The sequence below is a fragment of the Temnothorax curvispinosus genome, unplaced genomic scaffold (genome assembly GCF_003070985.1).
Source record: "Temnothorax curvispinosus isolate PA1 unplaced genomic scaffold, ASM307098v1 QBEX01012806.1, whole genome shotgun sequence".
Classification (NCBI taxonomy): domain Eukaryota; kingdom Metazoa; phylum Arthropoda; class Insecta; order Hymenoptera; family Formicidae; genus Temnothorax; species Temnothorax curvispinosus.
Window position 1 is genome coordinate 1,017 of NW_020222586.1, and position 20,873 is coordinate 21,889.

General features: G+C 28.6%; 4 protein-coding genes across 5 annotated transcripts in view; all 4 read right to left on the minus strand.

The window, feature by feature from the left end:
- Positions 1-557: 557 nt before the first annotated feature.
- LOC112462826 (chymotrypsin-2-like) lies at positions 558-3,837 on the minus strand. The gene is made up of 5 exons (XM_025028873.1): positions 3,726-3,837; positions 3,203-3,359; positions 2,316-2,568; positions 2,002-2,136; positions 558-842 (listed from the first exon to the last, which is right to left on the minus strand). Exons 1-5 carry the CDS (start codon positions 3,775-3,777, stop codon positions 696-698), a joined length of 744 nt encoding a protein of 247 aa, XP_024884641.1. The 5' UTR covers positions 3,778-3,837; the 3' UTR covers positions 558-695.
- A 1,469-nt stretch (positions 3,838-5,306) lies between these two features.
- LOC112462824 (chymotrypsin-2-like) lies at positions 5,307-8,293 on the minus strand. Its single transcript, XM_025028871.1, has 5 exons — positions 8,242-8,293; positions 6,815-6,962; positions 6,241-6,502; positions 5,886-6,023; positions 5,307-5,488 (listed from the first exon to the last, which is right to left on the minus strand). The coding sequence occupies exons 1-5, from the start codon at positions 8,291-8,293 to the stop codon at positions 5,342-5,344; spliced, it is 747 nt and encodes a 248-aa protein (XP_024884639.1). The 3' UTR covers positions 5,307-5,341.
- A 4,139-nt stretch (positions 8,294-12,432) lies between these two features.
- LOC112462827 (chymotrypsin-1-like) lies at positions 12,433-15,996 on the minus strand. 2 transcript variants are annotated; one of them, XM_025028876.1, is made up of 5 exons: positions 15,934-15,996; positions 13,648-13,798; positions 13,260-13,503; positions 12,926-13,063; positions 12,433-12,693 (listed from the first exon to the last, which is right to left on the minus strand). In XM_025028876.1, the coding sequence occupies exons 1-5, from the start codon at positions 15,983-15,985 to the stop codon at positions 12,550-12,552; spliced, it is 729 nt and encodes a 242-aa protein (XP_024884644.1). In that variant the 5' UTR covers positions 15,986-15,996; the 3' UTR covers positions 12,433-12,549. The 2 variants fall into 2 exon arrangements, with proteins under 2 accessions (XP_024884644.1, XP_024884642.1); XM_025028874.1 differs by lacking the exon at positions 15,934-15,996 and adding an exon at positions 14,417-14,521.
- Positions 15,997-17,394: 1,398 nt separating this feature from the next.
- LOC112462825 (chymotrypsin-1-like) overlaps positions 17,395-20,873 on the minus strand; it is a 4,915-nt gene continuing 1,436 nt past the window's right edge. Inside the window, exons 4-8 of the mRNA XM_025028872.1 lie at positions 19,063-19,231; positions 18,773-18,923; positions 18,281-18,536; positions 17,936-18,073; positions 17,395-17,693 (exon numbers count right to left, since the gene is read on the minus strand). Of these exons, the coding sequence (XP_024884640.1) occupies positions 17,550-17,693; positions 17,936-18,073; positions 18,281-18,536; positions 18,773-18,923; positions 19,063-19,231 (858 nt within the window). The 3' untranslated portion in view covers positions 17,395-17,549. The remainder of the gene's footprint in view (positions 17,694-17,935; positions 18,074-18,280; positions 18,537-18,772; positions 18,924-19,062; positions 19,232-20,873) is intronic.

A 20,873-nucleotide genomic window follows, 5' to 3' on the forward strand; every position in this document is an offset into this window, starting at 1 on the left:
CGAGGTCTATACAAATTGGCAAAGATATTATTTTATATATTAAGAAGTTTCTGAGATACTCTAATTTAATCCGACGCGCATACTGTCTGTTTACAAATAAAATTTTAACCAATTCTTTATATAATAATAAAATTTATTAAATAAAAATTGTTAGTCGTTGATATTTGCCGTTACATTTTAAAACAATAAATACACAGTAAAAAAATTTGTGTTAAATATAATATAAATCACATGTCTCAAACGGTCCACTCAAATTTTTGTGTTAATTTTACATAATGTGAATATGTCAAATTATGACAAATATTATATCCATAATTTAACACAAAATAAAGAAAAGTTTGATGATATGTGAACATTGTGAACGAAAATTTTATGTACAACAGATATCTGTATAATGTTAAGTATAAATGAAAAGGATATTTTTTTTAACAAAACTACATTATTTTTATGTTAACCTTACGATTAAATATAAAATGTGTTATTTTAACATTTGATTTACTTAAATATGAATTTAATACAAAAAATCAGTAAACATAATTAAAATTAGTTAAATTAACACATAAGTATGTTACATTTTTAACACAAAAACTTTAACAAGGTCCATTTTTAACAACAATACACAAAATTTTTCACTTTGCAGTAATCGTCAGAAATTTCAGAAAGACATTCGATAGGTGTATAGTTCTAATACAGTATCAGATTCCTGTGTAGTACTTAATCCACGATCGATAGGAAAATACTCTGGTGGATACGTCAGGGGCACCTGCGCCGCATGGGCCATAACTGTACGACATCAGACCAACTAATTCGTTGTTAGCAACGAGTGGACCACCGCCGTCGCCCTATCGAATAAATCCATTTAATATTAAATAAAAATATATGAAAGCTCTCTTAAAGAAAATCAAATAACATTAACAAATTTAGCATGAATAACAGACAGATGTGGTAATTAGTGCGCTATATAATTTATTATAATCTAGACCATTTAAATAAGATTAGTGTACGTCTCGTGTTGTTTCATTTAATATTGCTTGATACTTGCCAGGATTTTTTATTCACGCATAATTTGTCTGAACTCAAAAATTCTATAAGTCATATAGCAAATTCTTGTTGACAAAAGTGCGTGATATTAAAACTTTCTGCTTGAGTAAGAAGCAGAAAGTTGTAATAACGTTTATCAAAAGTGTCACTGTGTTCTCGGAAAAGATATTAAAACGACAAAAATTTCTATTATCACTCTCCTACGTCAAATCACAGCGATAAAGCGATACTTAGTTAATCAAGTAGATAGGAAATGTGCCAATATACGGTCGGGTTGGATTTTTTGTGTTTAATAATATTATTTACGTGAATTTATGTACATTTTTTTTGCTTGGCAAACTCTTATTGATCTGAAAACGCAATCTTAAGCTAAAGATAGAAGAAATGTAATCATATAATTAAATTGATAATCAATTTAATAATATCGATATTAATCTTTAGATTTAGAATATAGGATATATAGGATATGCAGTATACGAAATATATAAGATATGTTGCGAAAATTATCCTATTACTCCAGTCAGAGTTGAAATCTAATTCCTATTATCCAGGACGGAAGTCTTTATCAATTCGACCACTGAAGTATGTGGTGACATTTATCGCAATAATCTATAAATATTAAAGAGAACGTATTTAAGGCAAACGTGTAAAATCATATCGTTATATAATTGTTTTAAGACATAATAGTAACGGTGCGTAGTTTGCTATAAGCGAGAAAAATGTACATAAATTTACGTAAATAATATTATTAAGCACAAAAAATCCAGCTCGATATATATTGGCACATTTTCTATTTCCTTGATTGTTTATCGTATAATTGGTCATGGCTGACTTAATATTAATATTAATAAAGCGATAGTGATTGTGTTATCCTTTTGATAAACTTGTCTTTTTTTGTTTATGTTATAATAACGCGTACTAGATATCACGCGCCGTTTATTTTATTTTATGGTTACTTACGTAACACGCTCCTTGATTTTCCATTGTGAAGGTACATAGATGGGTCTCCTTGACGTGTTCATACCTGCTACATAACTCGTGGGAATATCCCCTCAATATAATCTCTTGCAAGCGATTAGGGCTTGGACCGTTCAACTAAAAAAATTGTTAATTTATTTAATATTTTATCTTATAAAATTTATGTCCGATTATTGTCATAATTTTTACAGAGCATTATTTTTGTATTTTATGTAGACTTCTTTAATCATTTTATTAGTATGTATCTCTATTGTTAATCGTAGAGACAATGTATGAAAAAAGCCTGATATATTTACCCAGAGTCGTCCCCAGCCAGTAGCTAAGACGGGATAACCATCGAAATTGCGATCTACAGTTGGCAAGGCAATCGGCTGAACTTTATCGTTAAACGTGATGGTGTTCAATGTTCGGATCAAACCAATGTCATTAATACGTAGCAATTTGTTGTAACCAGCGTGTACTATCAAATTTATCGCTCGATATATGACCATGTCATCAAGATAATTGCTTCCAACGGCGACATAAACTTTATAAGGATCCTTGAGGAATCTAACGGTTCATACAAATAATAATTTATTTGTAATTTGGTATAAAGTTCAATCTATGCGATATAAATGTTTAAGAATATAAGAACAATAATATTAATACAAACTTAATAAACCGCACATCTCAAAGTGCCAAAAATTATCGCTACTCAAATATTTTTTAAAGTATTAAATTGTGTGTGGACGAAATTGCATGGATTGGCAACGTTACGCTATGGGACAATTTTATCACTTGGACACAAATTATTTGAATAATGAAAACTTGTTATTTATAAGTTTCTTGAATTAAAGTGAACGTCTTTTGGTCACTACCTAGTCTTTAATTTTACGCAAAATTTTCTCATAGTTCTTTTTCTGATGACTTGAAAAGTATCGATCCCCTCTCTTCGGCTGTCATTGCTTGTACCACTTTAGATAACTGTCATACTGATAAGACTGAAACGTACGACCAGAGCGCGCAATCTGTCACAAACACGTTAAGCGTTGAAGATTTGTGACATTACCTGTCGATCTTGCCGTATTTATTGAGTTTTTAATCTATATAATTCCATCAAAATTTTTATTTTTTACGCGATTATATGTTTAAATAAGACACTCAATTAAAGCACTTGGACAGAACAAGAATTTAATGTACATACCCAACAATACATTGGGCAGAGGTGATAATGTAATGTTCACTAATGATAGCTCCACCACAAAAATGGTATTCATCATGTGCAGTCCTCAATGACACCTGATAAGGATACGCGTCATCCAGAGCATCATTGCCGCCGGTGATTTGCGGACCTGGCAAACCTATCGATCAGAAGAATTTTTATTTTGCTAAAGGTTTCTCGCTAAAGATTTCAGCTCAGAATTAGCTATGAACCGTTTATTTTCGTCCTACTTTGAAAAAGTAATGAACATCAAACGAGATTCGAACAGCAAATGTTTCTAGAAAATTTTTTAGCATTTTGGACTTGCCATTACTTAAAAGATAAACTTATCAAATAATCATCAAGATATCGATGCTTGCGCAAAATGATAAGTTAGAAAGAAGAATTTAAAAACTAAGATTGGTATAAAATTTTTTTTTGAGATTTACATATTATTTGGAACGTGTCACGCGCGCAATAAAAAGATTAATAAGCGTAATATTGTTATGGTAAATACACTACTTACCGTAGGCAGTGAGTGCCAGACACGCGATTATGAGACCAGCGACAGCATTCATAGTGATAAGCACTGTGGTACATTGGACATGTTATCTTCAATTTATATCCTACACTGCAGATTGAAATCACTGTTTGGTATTCAGGTTTATCTAAGCGTACCGATAGGAAGTATAAGAACAAACTAGTATACGCCAATTACTTATATTGATATCTATAAACGGACTGTATTAGTGACAAACACTTTGTTAACAGACATTTGATCATATAATTTTTATTAAATTTTGTAATAATATATAGCAATAATTGAAGCATAACTATTCATAAAAACACTTATGAATTTCCTCATACATCTTCCTATAAGAGAAAATTATTAATATATTCAATTGAATGGTATAGATATTGTGTTAGATTTCGCTCTTGTAGTAAAAAGATTTGTATTACTTTTGAAAAAGAGAACAAGCACGCTGCGTTTTTTTAAAGATGTTTCTTCATAAATTTCTTATATCATACCTTATACATAATTTTTTTTTGTAGAATTGCATATTTTAATTTATCGATTTTTATAATAAATTAGCGTTAACTATGCATGATGTTGAGTATAGCAATGAATATATTAGATTTGACTCGATTTGATAATAAGAACGTTACGATCAAAGTTGATACCTATATTATATTGAAATAAGAGCAAAAATATTTTGTTGCGTATCTATTAAAAACTAAATTATATAAGAAAAGCAACTTCTTGATTTTTAAAGTAACTCACTAATAACACATGTAGGTATACATTCTTAATATTAAAAAACTTTGTAATTTATTGAGGCTTTGATGCAATTCATTTCTTAAAAGAATCAATTTCAAAATTAATGAAAATATTATCTTATCTCTTGATAGCCTTTTTAGATTATTATATATACATTTTTAGCTGCTGAGCTATATAAAAATTCGCAATTATTAACATATATTCTATATTATAAGTATAGGCAAATTTTGTGTGTATGTATATAATATATGTATATATATAAAAGATTTGTCTGTAATATTTATAAAAAATTGTTGAATAACTGTCGCTTGCAAAACTACAACTAATTAAAATAATGATAATTAATTTCTTGAGTACGATTGAAACGGTTGTTTTATCAGTCTTTTTTGAAAAGATATTTGTAATTCACGATTATCACTTGTTTGTAAAATAACATCACTTTATCTATCAATATAAAAGTTTAGATTAATTATCTCCAATTGCAATTTATGATAACGTTAACAAAGAAATTTTTTTAAATAAAGAAATAATTGCAATACATTTCGCAGTATAATTCTAATATTTGTTAAAATATCCAGTAAAGTCGTACGTAATTTATAATATATTAAATTATGTGATATTAAATTAATAATATATAAAATAAATTATAATCAATATCGCGATTTGGTCCTGAGAGTAACAACGCGGTTATTAATGCGTACAAATATACCAGAAACTCTGATTTATTTTTATTTTTTGAATTACAAAGACGTTCCGTACGTTTCGGCTCCGCATTGAGCAATTCTCATTGTCAGTAGTATACCAATAAAATTAATAATTGCTCACGTTTTCCTTTTTACAAAGTATATAATTATTTTATTTTATTATTCAGTATTAATGTACTCAGCGAGCCAATCCGTGAACGAAGATGTCCGTGTATACACGTCCGGATATCCGACTGCGCATGGTCGAACAAACGAGGCAAGGCCGATTTGAATACCATTAGCAACGAGCGGAGAACCGGAATCACCCTAAGAAAGACATTTATTAGAAATGACGCCGCAGCGTTTGATGCCAGAATAGAATAATTTCTAATCTATATGCTTTTAGAATATAATAGAATTTATAATAAAAGACACACATGCACACACAGAATTTGCATAAGATAGGTACAATTTAAACTTTTAGAAAGGTATATGGAACAAAGTAGATTAATTGAATTTTCATTGGCTCATTAAATTTGACAAGCCTGCACAATTAGTCATTTTTAATGACAGCAGTGTCTATCAAATTAAAATTAATTAGTTAATTATATATACAATCATAATTAAATTATAATATCAAATTATAATTATGTTATATATACTAATAATTTATTATAATACTATATATATATTTTATTAGTTAAGATTATTTATTCATACTCACATGGCATGCTCCTTGGCCATATTGTGAAAATGCGCAGATGTGACTGTCCCTCACATTCAAGAATGCAACTTTGCACTTTAATTGCGAGTAAACTTGCAGGTTGAGTTTTTGAAGTTTATCAGGTATTTTGCCTAAGTACTGTAAAAATAATCGAAGAACTATAAGTCACGCGTGAAAAAAAATGGAGAGATATATTTCAATATATATATATGTATATATATCACATTTAGTGACATAAGGATTCGACTGAAAGCAACATTTCACGTAATAGTCATATATTATTCTACAAATGCGAAGGAGAAGTTTAGATTATTTATTAAGATAATGCGCTTCTTTAACACGCCATTTCTTTTACCTCGAGTCTTCCCCATCCTGTCAGAAAGCAAGGATCGCCAACTAGGACTGAATTCGTTTTTGCAACCGAGATTGGTTGCACTAATTTATTATATTCTATGTCCGTTTTAAGGCGGAGCAAGCCAATATCATTGCGGATTAAAAGCAGATTAAAGTCAGGATGGATAATAGCTGCTTCAGGCTTGTAAACATCACCGGATTCACTCAATAGGTTTGTGCCAGCGTGAACTGTTACGTCTTTGAGATCATCGGGATCGGTAAATCTATGTTACGCGCAAAAGATTTAAATTACAAGATTTATACATTATACAAATTAATATTGTGCAGTTAGGTACTGCTTGAATTAAATTCAATAAATTAAAAAAAATTAATAGAAAATAAGGAAAGTAAATGTATTTGGGGCATGACAGATTTAAGTATTTATGTGTCTAAAAGTTTTTCAAAGAAAATTGAAAAGTTTAAAGATCCAAATAATTAAACATCGGCGGAGTCAAGTATTGAGAGTTCGGGTATTGATTTTAAAACATAAGATTTTAAAACATTATCTTACATTTTACATAAATAATAATACGTACCGCGTAAGACAGTGAGCCGCTGTAAGAATGTAACGTTTAGCGATAATAGAACCGCCACAGAAAAGACTGTTTTTCAGTCTCAGAGACACCATGTAAGGATGCGCTCCGACTAAAGCATCAGTCCCACCGACAATGTGAGGATCCAAGGCTGAAAAGATTTTTAACCGCATTGTTAATTTAATGCACAATTTTTGCGACAAACTTTTACTTAAATATTTTTCTTGAGATTATATGTATATATCATATACATCTATTCTCAAAAATTTGCAAGTCAAAACGAAATCTAGGATATCATTTATTTCTTTTAACATGAGATTAAGTAAAAAGTCCAAAGTCTTTGGAAAACATATACTTCGAAAAAGAATTAAATTATTTCTCATCTCAATATAATTTTAAATTTTAAATAAAATAATAAGATAAGAATATAAATTATTGTTATTGATTACTTTTATATTATCGTTGATTTTTTTATTTATGTGACAGAATTGTAGAAAATTATAAAAATGCAATAAATTTAGAGACTTAGTAAAACTATAAATTTAGAAAAAAGAATAATCGGATAAATTGTATAAAATAATCGGAAAAATTAAAAAAAAAATGCTATTATACTTTGCGGGCTTTGCACTTGCGGAAAAAATAATATAGATAGAAAATTAAATATGATTTGCTGCATTTTATTTCCTATACTTGATTGTATAAATTTTTACAAATGTGTAAAATATGTGTTTATACAATTTTTACAAATATTATTTTAATTTTAATGAAGTAATATAGACTCATTTATAGACTCTCATTTATAGACAAATTAATAAACGGCGATACGAGTCAGGCGCGGTACGTGCGCCTACGTGCTTGCTTTGCAAGCAAGCGCAAGTAAAGAAATTAATAGTTACAGAAGTAACGAATTACAATATATATAATATACAATATATTCCAACTTAATAAACTGCGTGCCGATTATTTGTCGGATTTGAAACACAGCTATTGTTGGAACATTAATATCCTTTCCTCTTCGGAATTAAATCAACCCGATTTAATTATTTAAAAAACTGTAAAGATTTTATTGAGAAATATATTACCTCAGCCAGGATTCGAACCTGGAACCTCCCTCATTCCGTGAAGGGCGTCGTGCGTCGTACCAATTCGACTACCGAGGCAATATTTACCGCAATAACCGGTTAATTGGTACGACGCCCAAGATATATATATATATGTGTGTATAAACCTCAATATAAATGTAGCTTTTTTATTCATAGAGTTATATAGAAATATTCACATCAATTACGTCATGATTTGCATCACTATAAATGAAATCAAGAATTATTTTTTCGTGTTCTTATTCCGAATACACCAAAAATAAACCGGCTTCATCGCTGATTAATATATTACGCGTAAAAATGTGTTACTTCGTATTTTTTGTCACTTACCATGACTAACCGCCGTTAAATAAGCGATCAAGAAACCAAAAAATGCTTGCATTGTGAGAAATTAGATACTACTGAAGAGAAAAAGCTGCTTCATATATATATATGTGTGTATGTATGTATGCAATATTACATGCATGTGATACGTAAAAGTCAGATTTCAAAGAGTAGATAATTTCGATTAGATAACAATTTTGAGAGCGCATAAATATCACTTTAATCAGATTGGAATCTTATTTGTATATTGTATAATATAACTGACGGCGTAAAATTCTTCTTTAAATACTTAACTTTATGCATTATGTCAACTTTTCAATTTACTAAAAAATGTATATAATCATTTATTTCTATTCTCTTCTCGCTTTATTTTATTTTTGCTCTTCATTTCGGAGATACTCATTTTAATGTATGTAATAAAAATTCTTTATATTTAAATTTTTTTTTTCTATTTTTTTCCTTAATTTTCGAAGAAAGATTAAGGAAAAAAATAGAAAAAAGGAAGATTTTATCGGAAACGCAATCATGATTTAGAAGAGGACGAGGGATACGGACGAGATGAGGGAAAAATGCTGAAAAGCATTACAAGATTTTTTAACAGAAAAAATTTGACTTTAAGCGTGAAAAAGTCAAAGATGATGACTTTTTAAAGGAAAAAAGAAGAGAGAAAAGAAGTAATAGCTTTGTAATGAGGAACGGAGATAGAAGCAAATAGAGATAACTATATGCGCTCTCATTTTGACAGAAGGAACGATGTGAAAAGATAAGATATCTCCCTGAGAAAGTTAGTTTGTAGGACCAATTGATAATTTTCTATAATTTCATCAATAATTTTTTAATTAATGCTAAGAAAATATTAGAGACTATTCTGTAGTTTTTAAACACAGATTAAACGGCCTGAATTTTTTTAATTGGGATAACGTTAAAATCCTAAATACAGAGAATTTATTACATACATTAAAATGAGTATCTCCGAAATGTTTTACATTAAAAGACAAAGGAATGGCACCAACCTTCAAAAGGACACATTAGTAATGATTATTCTTCTATTATCGAGAGACTTCCGCATGTACACAACTGCCATCTGTTTTTTTTTTATTGACTTGTTTTTATTTATTGACTAGCTTTATTTCTTTTACATACGATAATTTCTCAATAATTTGTTATTTTATTTTTATATCCTTTTTTTTATTATAGATACAATTACTTCTTTTTTCTAACTTCTCGGAAAACATTCCCCCTGTAGTGAATGATTTCTAATAAATTAAATTTTGGGTGCCTTATATGTACATACAGTAAAATGCACGTCACAGTAGTAGCCTGACTGACCGACCGTTGAGTCGTTAATGATTAATACGGGCGCGTTTCATCGAAATAATAAAATGTACAAAGAGAAGCATAAGAATTAACTAGATCTTTTATTTTATTTTATCTTACACTTTTTTTATTAGTTAGATTAATTACACAGGCTTACAAAGTTTATTTTTTCTTGCTAATAAGGAATCAATGTAAGGAGGAATCAATGCAATATACACATATTATATAAATTGAACATTAATTTATTTTTATTTATTTATTGACTGTTAGTGATTTATATATTTTTTTCCTATATATTGCTGATTTCTTATTTAAAAAATTCGAAATAATTTTAAGATCTGACGTGATGAAGCAATTTGGAATGCGGTATTGTTTTTTGTGACCAAAGATATATACGAAACATCTACTCTAAAGTTACTTGACAAAAAATTTTTTTTTTGGCCTGTGTAATTAATTTAACTAACAAGAAAGTGCAAAATAAAATTAAAAGAGAAATCTAATTAACTCTTATGCTTTTCTTAATACATTTTAATATTTCGATGAACCGCGCCCGTGTTAATCATTATCGATCCAGCGGTCGGTAAGTCCAGGCTACTGTGACCCAACGAATTAATGTACCTTACTATACAGTGTAACTATTTTTTATTTCTTATTTTTATTTCGTCTTCTCTTTCTGTCTTTTTCTTTTTTAACCTTCTTATCTGATGGTTTTCCATCTCCGCTGATATAATATCTTTTTCCGCTGATTTTATTATTTTTTTAGAATTTTTTCATCCTTTCTTATGCTTTTCTGAGTATTTTCCTTAATTCTCTTTTTCTGTCCAGGCATTTTTCTATTCCACCATTTCTTTTTCTCCCATTCTCCTTTTTTTATAATTATCTCATTCTTCTGAGTTGCTCTTGTCGCTTCCTTTTATTCAATCCAAGACGGTTCTAATTCTGTCTTTTCAAATTTTGTGTTCTCCAACAGCTCTCTGAATTTTTTTTATATCTTTTTTCGCCCATACTTGTTGCCAACAAACGCTACTCTGAAAGCTGTCTTTATAACACAGAAATAGAATAATTATTTCTTATTATTGTATCAAATAAGGAATATAATTTTGAAACAAGAACTTTCATATTTTACTAAACTTTAAAATTTGATAAATAATAGATAAAGATGAAGCCTCTTTTATTGTATAAAATAATTATTGTTTGGTGTTTATCGAGGTTTTTCTCCATTCGGATATAAGGTGCAGGCAGAACCAGCGGGAACACCGTCGGTAGTTGCAAGTGATATGGGAGGGGGGGCGTATGTATTATACATATTTAGTGAATTCGATAAAAATTGACAGAATAAGTATGTTTAATTGAAAAAAATCGAAATTACGGTGAAAGTGGCTAGTTTTTACTCTGTAAACGGTGTCAGTCTCAGATTTGGATCAGAATGAATAGTTAAACCTCTCAGAGCGCCAGGTTTTTTTTCGTAGCTGTTAAAGAGACATATAAAGTATTGGTCGATTACTTTTCGCTATTCAGATAATTTTAATCCTAGCTGGCTACACTCTGATTCAGTGTGGACCGCTGAACGTTTTTCGGTTTTCTAATTTTTACATAATTTTTTAGTTTTCTTATAATAAGTTCAGTTTAAATTCAAATCATTTTCTTATCCTGATATTATCATAAACCTCTTATTCAGAGTCTGTATTTCCAATTTCTACAGTACAAACTTAAAATTATTAATTATAATGAAAATGACAGTGCGACGAAGTCGAGCAATCTCACGTACCGGAGTGTGGCGAATTAAGGACTCGAAACTAAGTGCTAGCTAGGGTTAAACATCTTTCTTTCGGCATGACAAAAAGAATTTTATTTTATTTATATGCTAGTGTATAAATAACATAAAACAAGATCGAAGTACGTATACTTAATTATACATTGAGCGGCAGTAAGAATGGTATACTGATTGATGGTGAATCCGCTGTAGAAGTGACTTCCAGATTTCTTCGGAGATTCTTAATATTGGAAATTGTGGAACTTGATGATCAGGGCATCCTTTCTACTAATAATATGAGTGACTAGGTAGCATATAAGAAAATACAAAAAAAAAACAAAAAAAAAAAACAGAAGCTGCAAATCAGATTTGTGACACGAATTTTAGTTTCTTAGCCTTTAGTGACATAAATTGCAACATTATAATAGTCTGTCATATTAAGAAAATTGTTACTTTATTGATAAATATATAGTATACAATACTACATTTTTTAATGTTAAAGTTTGAGAAACGTGCAGAATTTATTTTTGTATTGAATTATTATAAAAAATGTGACACATAATATTTAAAATATTATATAATGATTATTATCTTAAAATAATCTAGTTCTATGCTTTCCTACACAGTTCTATATTCTTTTCGACATGCACAGATTCTGAATTATAATATAATTTTGAGAGCTAGCGTATAAATATCACTTTAATTAAAGATATATTATAGTCCAAAATCTTATTTGCATAATGCAACTGACCGTGTAGTTTATCTGTAAATATTTAATTTTCAGCATTATGTTTACTCCAAAGCTATTACTAAAAGATTTATATAATTATCTTTTTCCAAATCTACATATTTTCTCTTTATATTTTATTTTATCTTTTTTCTCACCGGATCTCTTTTCATTTATATTTCAAAGGATTTTTCATTGCTACATTTGTCAAATGCATTTATAACAATATCACGTAAACTTATGAATTTTGCGCTAACTAATTAATATGATATTGTTTATCGTAAGATAACAAACAAGAATACCTATTAGCTTTTACATAGAAAAAAATCAAACCAATTGATTTGGTTATCATTTTGTTACTTGCATTTATTTAACTGATGGAAAAAGCAACAGGAAATACTTATAACAGGAAGTAATATAATCTTGCAGAAATAATTTGCTCAAAATACATATATTAGTAATTAAATTATAAATTATGTAAAACAAAGTGGTATGTTAATAAATTAAATGATATTTTTTAATTCCTTAAATGTCCATTGATCCATGTTATGTAACTTGATATTCTTGTGTAAACGTCTGGATATCCCATTGCGCAGGGAAGAAAGTAAGAGACAATTCCAATTTGAACTCCATTGGCTACTAAAGGGCTACCAGTATCACCCTGAAATAAAGATGCAATTATTAATAACAAAATGTTAATATTATAAATAACAATAAATTGTTTACTATTGCAAATTGTTGCTATAATAATTTCAGTATTAAGCTATGATTAAAATCGGCATATTATTAGATGCTATTAATGTAATTTTTTATGTTATTAATATTCTTTCGGTGTAGTAAAACATAAGTATATGTATCAATTCGTTTTATAATATTAATAATTGACAGTTTACGTCGCACGCTCCTTCTCCTTCACTTGTCAAAGTACAAAGTTGAGTATTTTTTACAGCCCATATTAGTCTTTGGCACTTTTCCTGGGGATAAACTCTCAACTCAATTTCTTGCAAGTTATTCGAAATCTCTCCATCATTCTAAAAAGCATAAATACGTATTTGGACATTCGAAAGAAGTGACGAACAATAAATAATTATTACATATCTTCTCACTTGTTACTTTCAATTTGTTATATTATACATATATAAAAAGAAAATAATGAGTTTTTCTAAAAGAGTCCCTTATTATTAGACATCGAACTATAAAACTCCGATATCACGAGTTTGATATTACCTTTTTTCCCCATCCGGATAACGTGCACGACTTGCCGTCGAGATTCTCATCGCTTGTCATAAGATTTATCGGTTGCACTAGCGTGCTGTATTTCAAAGGAGTTTTAAGATGAACTAAGGCGATGTCATTACCGGTTAAATGATTAACGTGGATGCTAACACTGGCTACGTCATAAGCAGCTCCTGTTATATTCAAAAAGTTTGTGCCAACATGGACCTTTAGATTATTTACCCGATTTTCCAACCTAACAATAAAAAAAGAACATATAAGTATGTATATACTTAGTCTTACATATTATGCATATTTGATATATTAAAAGACTAGTTTTAGAGTTATATTTCACTAACGAGATATTGAAATAGGTTCAGAATGCCTAAATGTAACATACCCTGCGACACAACTTGCTGCGGTTAATATGTTATAATTATTGAGGATGGATCCACCGCATTTATGCACGCGGTAATATCTCAATGAAACTTGATACGGAAATTTGCCGATGGGAGCATCCTTTCCACCGATGATATAAGGTGATGGAGCTCCTTATGGACAAAAATTAATTAATCATGTTAATATACGCCGAAATTAATATTTGTTACATTACTACATACACTTTTAACAATAACAATAAAACATTGTGTCAGTTTTACGGCTAAGTGAGCCGTAATATGCTCAGGAAAGTTACAGATTTATTTAGAATAAATATTTTTTATTGAACAAAAATTTTATCGTTCACGCCATATTAATTTTTAACGTTAAAGTTACACATTATTTAGAGAATACAGAGATACGTATGTATTGTTGTATATCCGTTTACATAATTAATTAATTGAAGACTGAAGTTATTGATATTTGAAATTTAAGATGTAAGAAGTACTATTTTTTTATATAATTAATTATTTTTAGAAGTATTATATATGTATGTTTATATCTATATATATTAGATATACGTACAGAAATGTTTACACAAACTATAAATGCTATAAAACGGATATTTATGCTATTACTGATAATTTTGCTTATGTAAAGAAAGTAATTATTTTATACTATTTATATGTATTATTAGAAAGACACGTAGTTGTACCTCTCTCTATATCTATCTCTATATCTGTTTTTTTATTATGGTAAAATATTTATTATAATAATTTATGAATTCGTACCTTGAATGGCGTATGCCAGAGCGATAAATACGAGACAAGCTAACGCACGCATCTTTGCAGATTTAATGTCTGGGACTGTAGCGAATAGATGTGATACGCAATAATTTATATATATTTCTGAAGTAGTTAAAATAAAAATCTTTATCATGTGTTTGTGATACTTTTCTGAATTTTTCTCAACGCGATATCGTGCTACAGAATATTGATATTTACAGTTTACATTATGCATTTCTTAGAAAAATTGGAATTTCCGTTGGTTTATCTGGTGATAGTATCATGGTCAACTTGCTCTTATCGCTTATTATATCTGATATTCGAGTCTACGATATAATCGATAGATTGCGTGTCACATGCTTAGAAAGTCAACGTGAATCTTGTAATATAAGGAGATACAAATCTGTCTGCCCATAAATAAATGAGATAAATTGGTTTTCTCTCAAATATAACACAGGATATATTTGCAATGTATTGCCGCGCACATAACTAAACTGCAGACTTTTAATATTATTTAAAAAAATTTATTAGAAACATTTTTCTAATCAGCAGCTCATATCGATCAATTAAAAGCTATTTGCAATTATAAATGGAACTTTATGCGGATATTTATTATATTATTTATTTACTAAGGCTATGAGAAAGTAAAATAAATTGTTTTCCGAAAATCGGAAGAGAACCCCGAAAACGGTCTTATTGACCTTTGTTCTTTATCTGTAAATATTTAACTTTATGCATTATATACATTCTGCAACTGATTAAAATTTATATAATCTTCTTCTCTTATTCCCTTTTTGGTAATTATGCAGAGATATGGAGCCATTCCCGATTTCAATAATTTTGAGATATGTTATCATCACCCTAAGTAACCGTCAAAGGGTTTAGGCGACCATTGTTTGTTAAAAAGTCATTAACAAAAAAAGTTTAAGAAATATAACAGTTTGTGTCAGTGCTAAGGGAAGTGTATAGACAATGCACATGTAAGTGGATTGTACGGTTCGAGTTTTTAACTTTCCACACGAACCGAGGTCCACCTCTGCTTGCAGGAGGGAGGAGACGGTAGCCCCTCTCCACTACTTTTTTAAGAAAAACAATGCTAATAGATATCTCCAAAGAAAAAGGTTATATGAGAAGCTGTACTGTCTGTTTTAATTTCAACTCAGTATTATTTGTTTCTAATTATTTTCCATGGAAGTATTTTATTTAAAGATTTTACAGAGTAAACATGCTATGCGCTACTGTTCTGTTGTGAAGAAAGAATAAGTTTTCATTGTTTAAGTATAATCATTGTTATTTTCATATTTATTAGCACCACTGTTTTGTTTTTCTTAAAAAAGTAGTGCCTCCAAACTTTTGAACAGTAGTGTGTGTGTTATCAGAAAGACGCAGTTGTCTCTCTCTCTCTCTCTCTCTCTCTCTCTCTCTTTCTCTCTCTCTCTCTCTCTATATATATATATATATATATATCTGTATTTCACTGTGTTTGTTTATTAAAATATTTAGAATAATTTATGAATTCGTACCTTGAATGGCGTATGCCAAAGCGATAAATACAAGACAAGCTAACACACGCATGTTTAATTGCAGATTTGTTGCCTGGGGCTGAAGCGAATAGATGCATTTATATAGGTTTCTGAAGTAGTTGAAATGAAGATATAAATCACGTGTTGTGACGCTTTTCTGATTTTTTTTCAACGCGGTATCATACGATAAAGTAATTGTTATTTATAATTTACAATATGCACTTATACATATATTGATAAAAATGATAGTTTTAAATATATTTGCACTGTTATAACTTTTCTTAGAACAATTGGGATTTCCGTTCGTTTATCTAGTGATGGTCTCATGGTCAATTTACTCTTATCGATCTGACATTAGAATCTGTGATATATCATCAATAGATTGCGTGTCACATGCTTAGAAGTCAACGTGAATCTTACAAAGAGAATCTTGTAAAGAGCTACAAAACCGTCTGGCCGGAATCGAATAGATTTATAGATAACAAGATAACAAATAAGAAAAGAAATTTTATTTGTGAATACATAAGAAATACATCTTTAATAGAATCTCGAATAGAAGTTATTTTCATGTTAAGAGAATAAATATTGTATTTAATGGGTATTGTACTAAACATTTTGACTGCCATGTCATCCATGTTTGGATGTTGCATGAATTTTTGAAATGGTCCTGTATAAACTTCTGTAAATATACATAATTTAATATATAAACATACATATACTTCTGGAAGTAGTTAATTATATATTATATAATATTTCTTACACGAATGTCACACACCATTAACTTTAATCGCAAATTAATTAATAATGTAAATGGATTTAGAAAAACACTTACATCCTCTAATATATTTTAACGTAAGAAAGTAATATAACTTAAATGATGAAATTTTTATAAATTAAAAGATTTCTATTTTAAATAAATCTGTAACTTTCCTGGACCAATTTGTGAGTAACGGTTTTATTTATTTAAACAGGCATGATTTTACTAAGTATTTATAAAGATATAAAGAGAAACAGTAAAATATTATTGAAACATATAATATACTAGGTTTAGTGATTACTAGAATGAGACTAAAAATGAGATTTCAAATATCAGATAATATCGATTATGCAATAATATTTAGAGTGAATAAGTATCATTTTAATCAGAGATATAGTTCGGAATTTTATTATACAATTGACAGTGAAATTTATTTGTAAATATTTAACTTTATGCATTATGTCCATTCTAAAACTGACTAAAGTTTATAATATCTTCTATATTATTCCCTTTTCTATCGAACTTTTTTTTATTTATATTTTGAAGGATTTTCTCTTACTAAGTTCGTCAAATGCATTAATAATATATCACGTAGATTTCTGAATTTTACGATAATGTAAATAATATAATATAATTTTATCACAGATGAGAACAGCAAACGAAAACATTAGTTTCTACGTAAAATAATAAAAACAATTAATTTGTTATTATTTTGTTATTTGCATTGGTATATTTAACTGATAAAAAAGCAATACAGGAATTACATTTTGCAGAAATAATTTTGTTCAAATCACATTAGTAATTAAATTATAAATGTTGTAAGATATAATTTCGTTCTAATAAACATATTATACATCTTCTAATTTTTTAAATTTGCATTGATCCATGATACGAAACTGGATACTCTTGTGTAAACATCTGGATATCCAAGAGCGCAGGGATTACCGAAGGAGACGATTCCAATTTGAACTCCATTAGCTACTAAAGGTCCACCAGAATCACCCTAAAATAAAGATGCAATTATTAATAATAAAACATTAATATTATAAATAAAAATAAATTATTTATTATTGCAAATTATTGCTGTAATTATTTCAGTGTTAAGATATAATTGTAACATATAATTGACACATATTTTTATTGCCTTCAATATCTATAACTTTTTATATTATTAATGTTCTTTTAGTACTGTATAAATAACGTATATATTAATTTGTTTTATTATATTAATAAATAAAAGCTTACGTGGCACGCGCCTTCTCCTGATTTAGTCAAAGTGCAGATATGGGTATTTTTTACTCTTTGTTGTACTCTCGCGCATTCTTTCTGCGGATAAACTACCAACTCAATTTCTTGCAAGTTATTCGGTGTATTTCCACCAACCTAGAAAGAATAAATGCGAATTTAGATAAATGAGACTCGCAGTAAATGACAAACAATAAATGATTATTACCGAATCTTCTCACTCTTGTTACACATTTCTAACTTGTTACATATCATATAAAGAGAAAAAACATTTTGTTTTAAAAAGAATGTCTCATTCTTAGATATGTGTAACTAGAAAATTCTGTATCATAAGTTCGATATTACCCTTGTAGTTCCCCATCCGGATAACGTGCACGGCTTGCCTTCGACATTACTATCGTTTGTTGAAAGCTTTATCGGTTGCACTAGCGTATTGTATTTGATAGGAGTTTTAAGGTGGATTAAACCGACATCATTAATGAGCAAATAATCATCGTAGTCTTTGTTGACACTAACACTCGCTACGTCATATACAGCGCCTGATACGTTCAAGAAGTTTGTGCCGGCATGAACCTTTAGAAGATTCACTTGATTTTCCAATCTAACGATAAAAAAACCATATAAGTATATGTATATAAGTATATGTATATATAAGTATATGTATATATATATATATATATATATATATATATATATATATATATATATATTATATATATATATATATATATTATACTTAGTCTTACATATTATGTCCATTTGATGTATTCAAAGACTAATTTTAGAGTTATATTTTACTAATAAGATATTGACATATGTTTAGAATGTGTAACATACCCTGCGACACAATGTGCTGCGGTTAATATGTTATAATTATCGAGGATAGATCCACCGCATCTATGTGAGCCGCCATATTTCAATGAAATTTGATACGGAAACTTGCCAATGGGAGCATCTTTACCGCCGACGATACGAGGAGATGGAGCTCCTTATTAACAAAAATATATTAATTATATTATTACACGCGCAAAATAATATATCTGTTACATTACTACATACACTTTCAACCATAACAGTAAAACATTGTGTCAACTTTATAATGTTTACAATAATTAATAAATTCTTACCTTGAGTGGCGAATGCCAGAGCAATAAATACAAGACAAGCTAACGCACGCATGTTTAATTGCAGATTTGTTGCCTGGGGCTGAATAGATGGGAGCGAATAGATGCATTTATATACGTTTCTGAAGTAGTTGAAATAAAGATATAAATCACGTGTTGTGACGCTTTCTGAATTTTTTTCAACGCGGTATCATACGATAAAGTAATTGTTATTTATAGTTTACATTATGCACTTACATAGATTGATAAAAATGATAGTTTTAATTAAATTTGCACTGTTATAACTTTTCTCAGAACAATTGGGATTTCCGTTCGTTTATCTAGTGATGGTCTCATGGTCAATTTACTCTTATCGATCACGATATCTGACATTAGAATCTGTGATATATCATCAATAGATTGCGTGTCACATGCTTAGAAGTCAACGTGAATCTTACAAAGAGAATCTTGTAAAAAGCTACAAATGCGTATGGCCGAGAGAATCGAGTAGATTTACAAGTAACAAATAAGAAAAGAAATTTTATTTGTGAATAAGAAATAAATTTTTCACAAAATTTCGGATAAAAGTTATTTGAATATTAAGAGAATAAATGTCGTATTTAATGGGTATTGTATTAAACACTTTTACTGCCATCTTATTTGAGTGTCTTGAATTTCCGCAAGGGTCTCGTAAACTTCCGAAAATATTGCTTTACTTAATTTAATGTATAATCATACAAACTGGACTAATTAATTATATATTAATTACATATAAAATATGAAACATAGTATTTCTTCCATAAATGATAATGCATCAATAACTTTGGTTGCGAATTAATGAATTATGTACCTAAACGGATTTAGAAGAAAACATACATCTCCGCACATTCTCTAATAAATACGTGTATTTTAACGTTAGAAATTGATGTGACGTGAACGATAAAACTTTTGCTAAACAAGAGATTTTTATTGTAAATAAATCTTTGACTTTTCCTAACTATTTTATGGATCACAATTATTTTATTTATTTAAATAGGAATGATTGTACTAACTATATTTATAAAAATAAAAAGAGGAACAATAAAATATTATCAAAACATAATATGTTAGATTTGTTTAAAAACAGATATTCAATTTTTATTTTTCTGTTTACATATAATTATCTCAATTGCAAAAAGAGCTCTATTATTTCGGTTTGTGACTGAGAGTCTTTATTTTATTCAATTTTGACTTATGTTATTAGATATATATATTCAATAATAGAAATAATGTATTACGTATTTTATTTATAACGTTATAATATACCTTAATATGTAAAAAGTATTTTAATTTTTTTGTTATTTATTTTATTATTTAACTCTAGATATTTTATAAACAGTCGCGCACTTCTCAATATACGGTCTCTCAGAGTTCACGTCAAAATCAGTTTGACAGTAAAAGTATTAAATCAGATTTTATTTAATTAATGTTTTATATTCAAATAATTACAGCATTTAAACCATCACATTTATGTTTAGACTAATACAAGAAGCGCAGATAAAAATTATTTACACAATCAGTCATTATCAAATAATTATATCAAGTCGTTTTTCGCATACACAATTGCAGTTATTATTTATTATATATTAACCTTGTTAAACATTTCATAACAAAACGTGTTGAATATACATGGGATAAACGTATATATAAAAGAATATTAATATATTTAAATAATAACGTGTGTGTATATAAGATATATTTTGTTTTATCCTTTTATTCAACACTGTTTCTTCGGATCCAAGTAGTGAAAGAGGATACTCTAGTGAATACGTCGGGAGATCCACGAGCGCATGGTA

Bases quoted from the DNA above. Each gene is read 5' to 3' on its own strand.
- LOC112462826 (XM_025028873.1), bottom strand. From the start codon at position 3,777: ATGAATGCTGTCGCTGGTCTCATAATCGCGTGTCTGGCACTCACTGCC. The intron at 3,360-3,725 runs GTAAGTAGTGTA...TCTGATCGATAG, and splicing joins TCTGGCACTCACTGCCTACG to GTTTGCCAGGTCCGCAAATC. The intron at 2,569-3,202 runs GTATGTACATTA...ATGAACCGTTAG, and splicing joins TCTGCCCAATGTATTGTTGG to ATTCCTCAAGGATCCTTATA.
- LOC112462827 (XM_025028876.1), bottom strand. From the start codon at position 15,985: ATGCGTGTGTTAGCTTGTCTTGTATTTATCGCTTTGGCATACGCCATT. The intron at 13,064-13,259 runs GTAATATCAAAC...TATGCTTTTTAG, and splicing joins TATCCGGATGGGGAAAAAAG to AATGATGGAGAGATTTCGAA. The intron at 12,694-12,925 runs GTAAACTGTCAA...TCTTTATTTCAG, and splicing joins AAGGAGAAGGAGCGTGCGAC to GGTGATACTGGTAGCCCTTT.
- LOC112462824 (XM_025028871.1), bottom strand. From the start codon at position 8,293: ATGCAAGCATTTTTTGGTTTCTTGATCGCTTATTTAACGGCGGTTAGT. The intron at 6,963-8,241 runs GTAAGTGACAAA...AAATCTTTTCAG, and splicing joins TTTAACGGCGGTTAGTCATG to CCTTGGATCCTCACATTGTC. The intron at 6,024-6,240 runs GTAAAAGAAATG...TTATTTTTACAG, and splicing joins CAGGATGGGGAAGACTCGAG to TACTTAGGCAAAATACCTGA.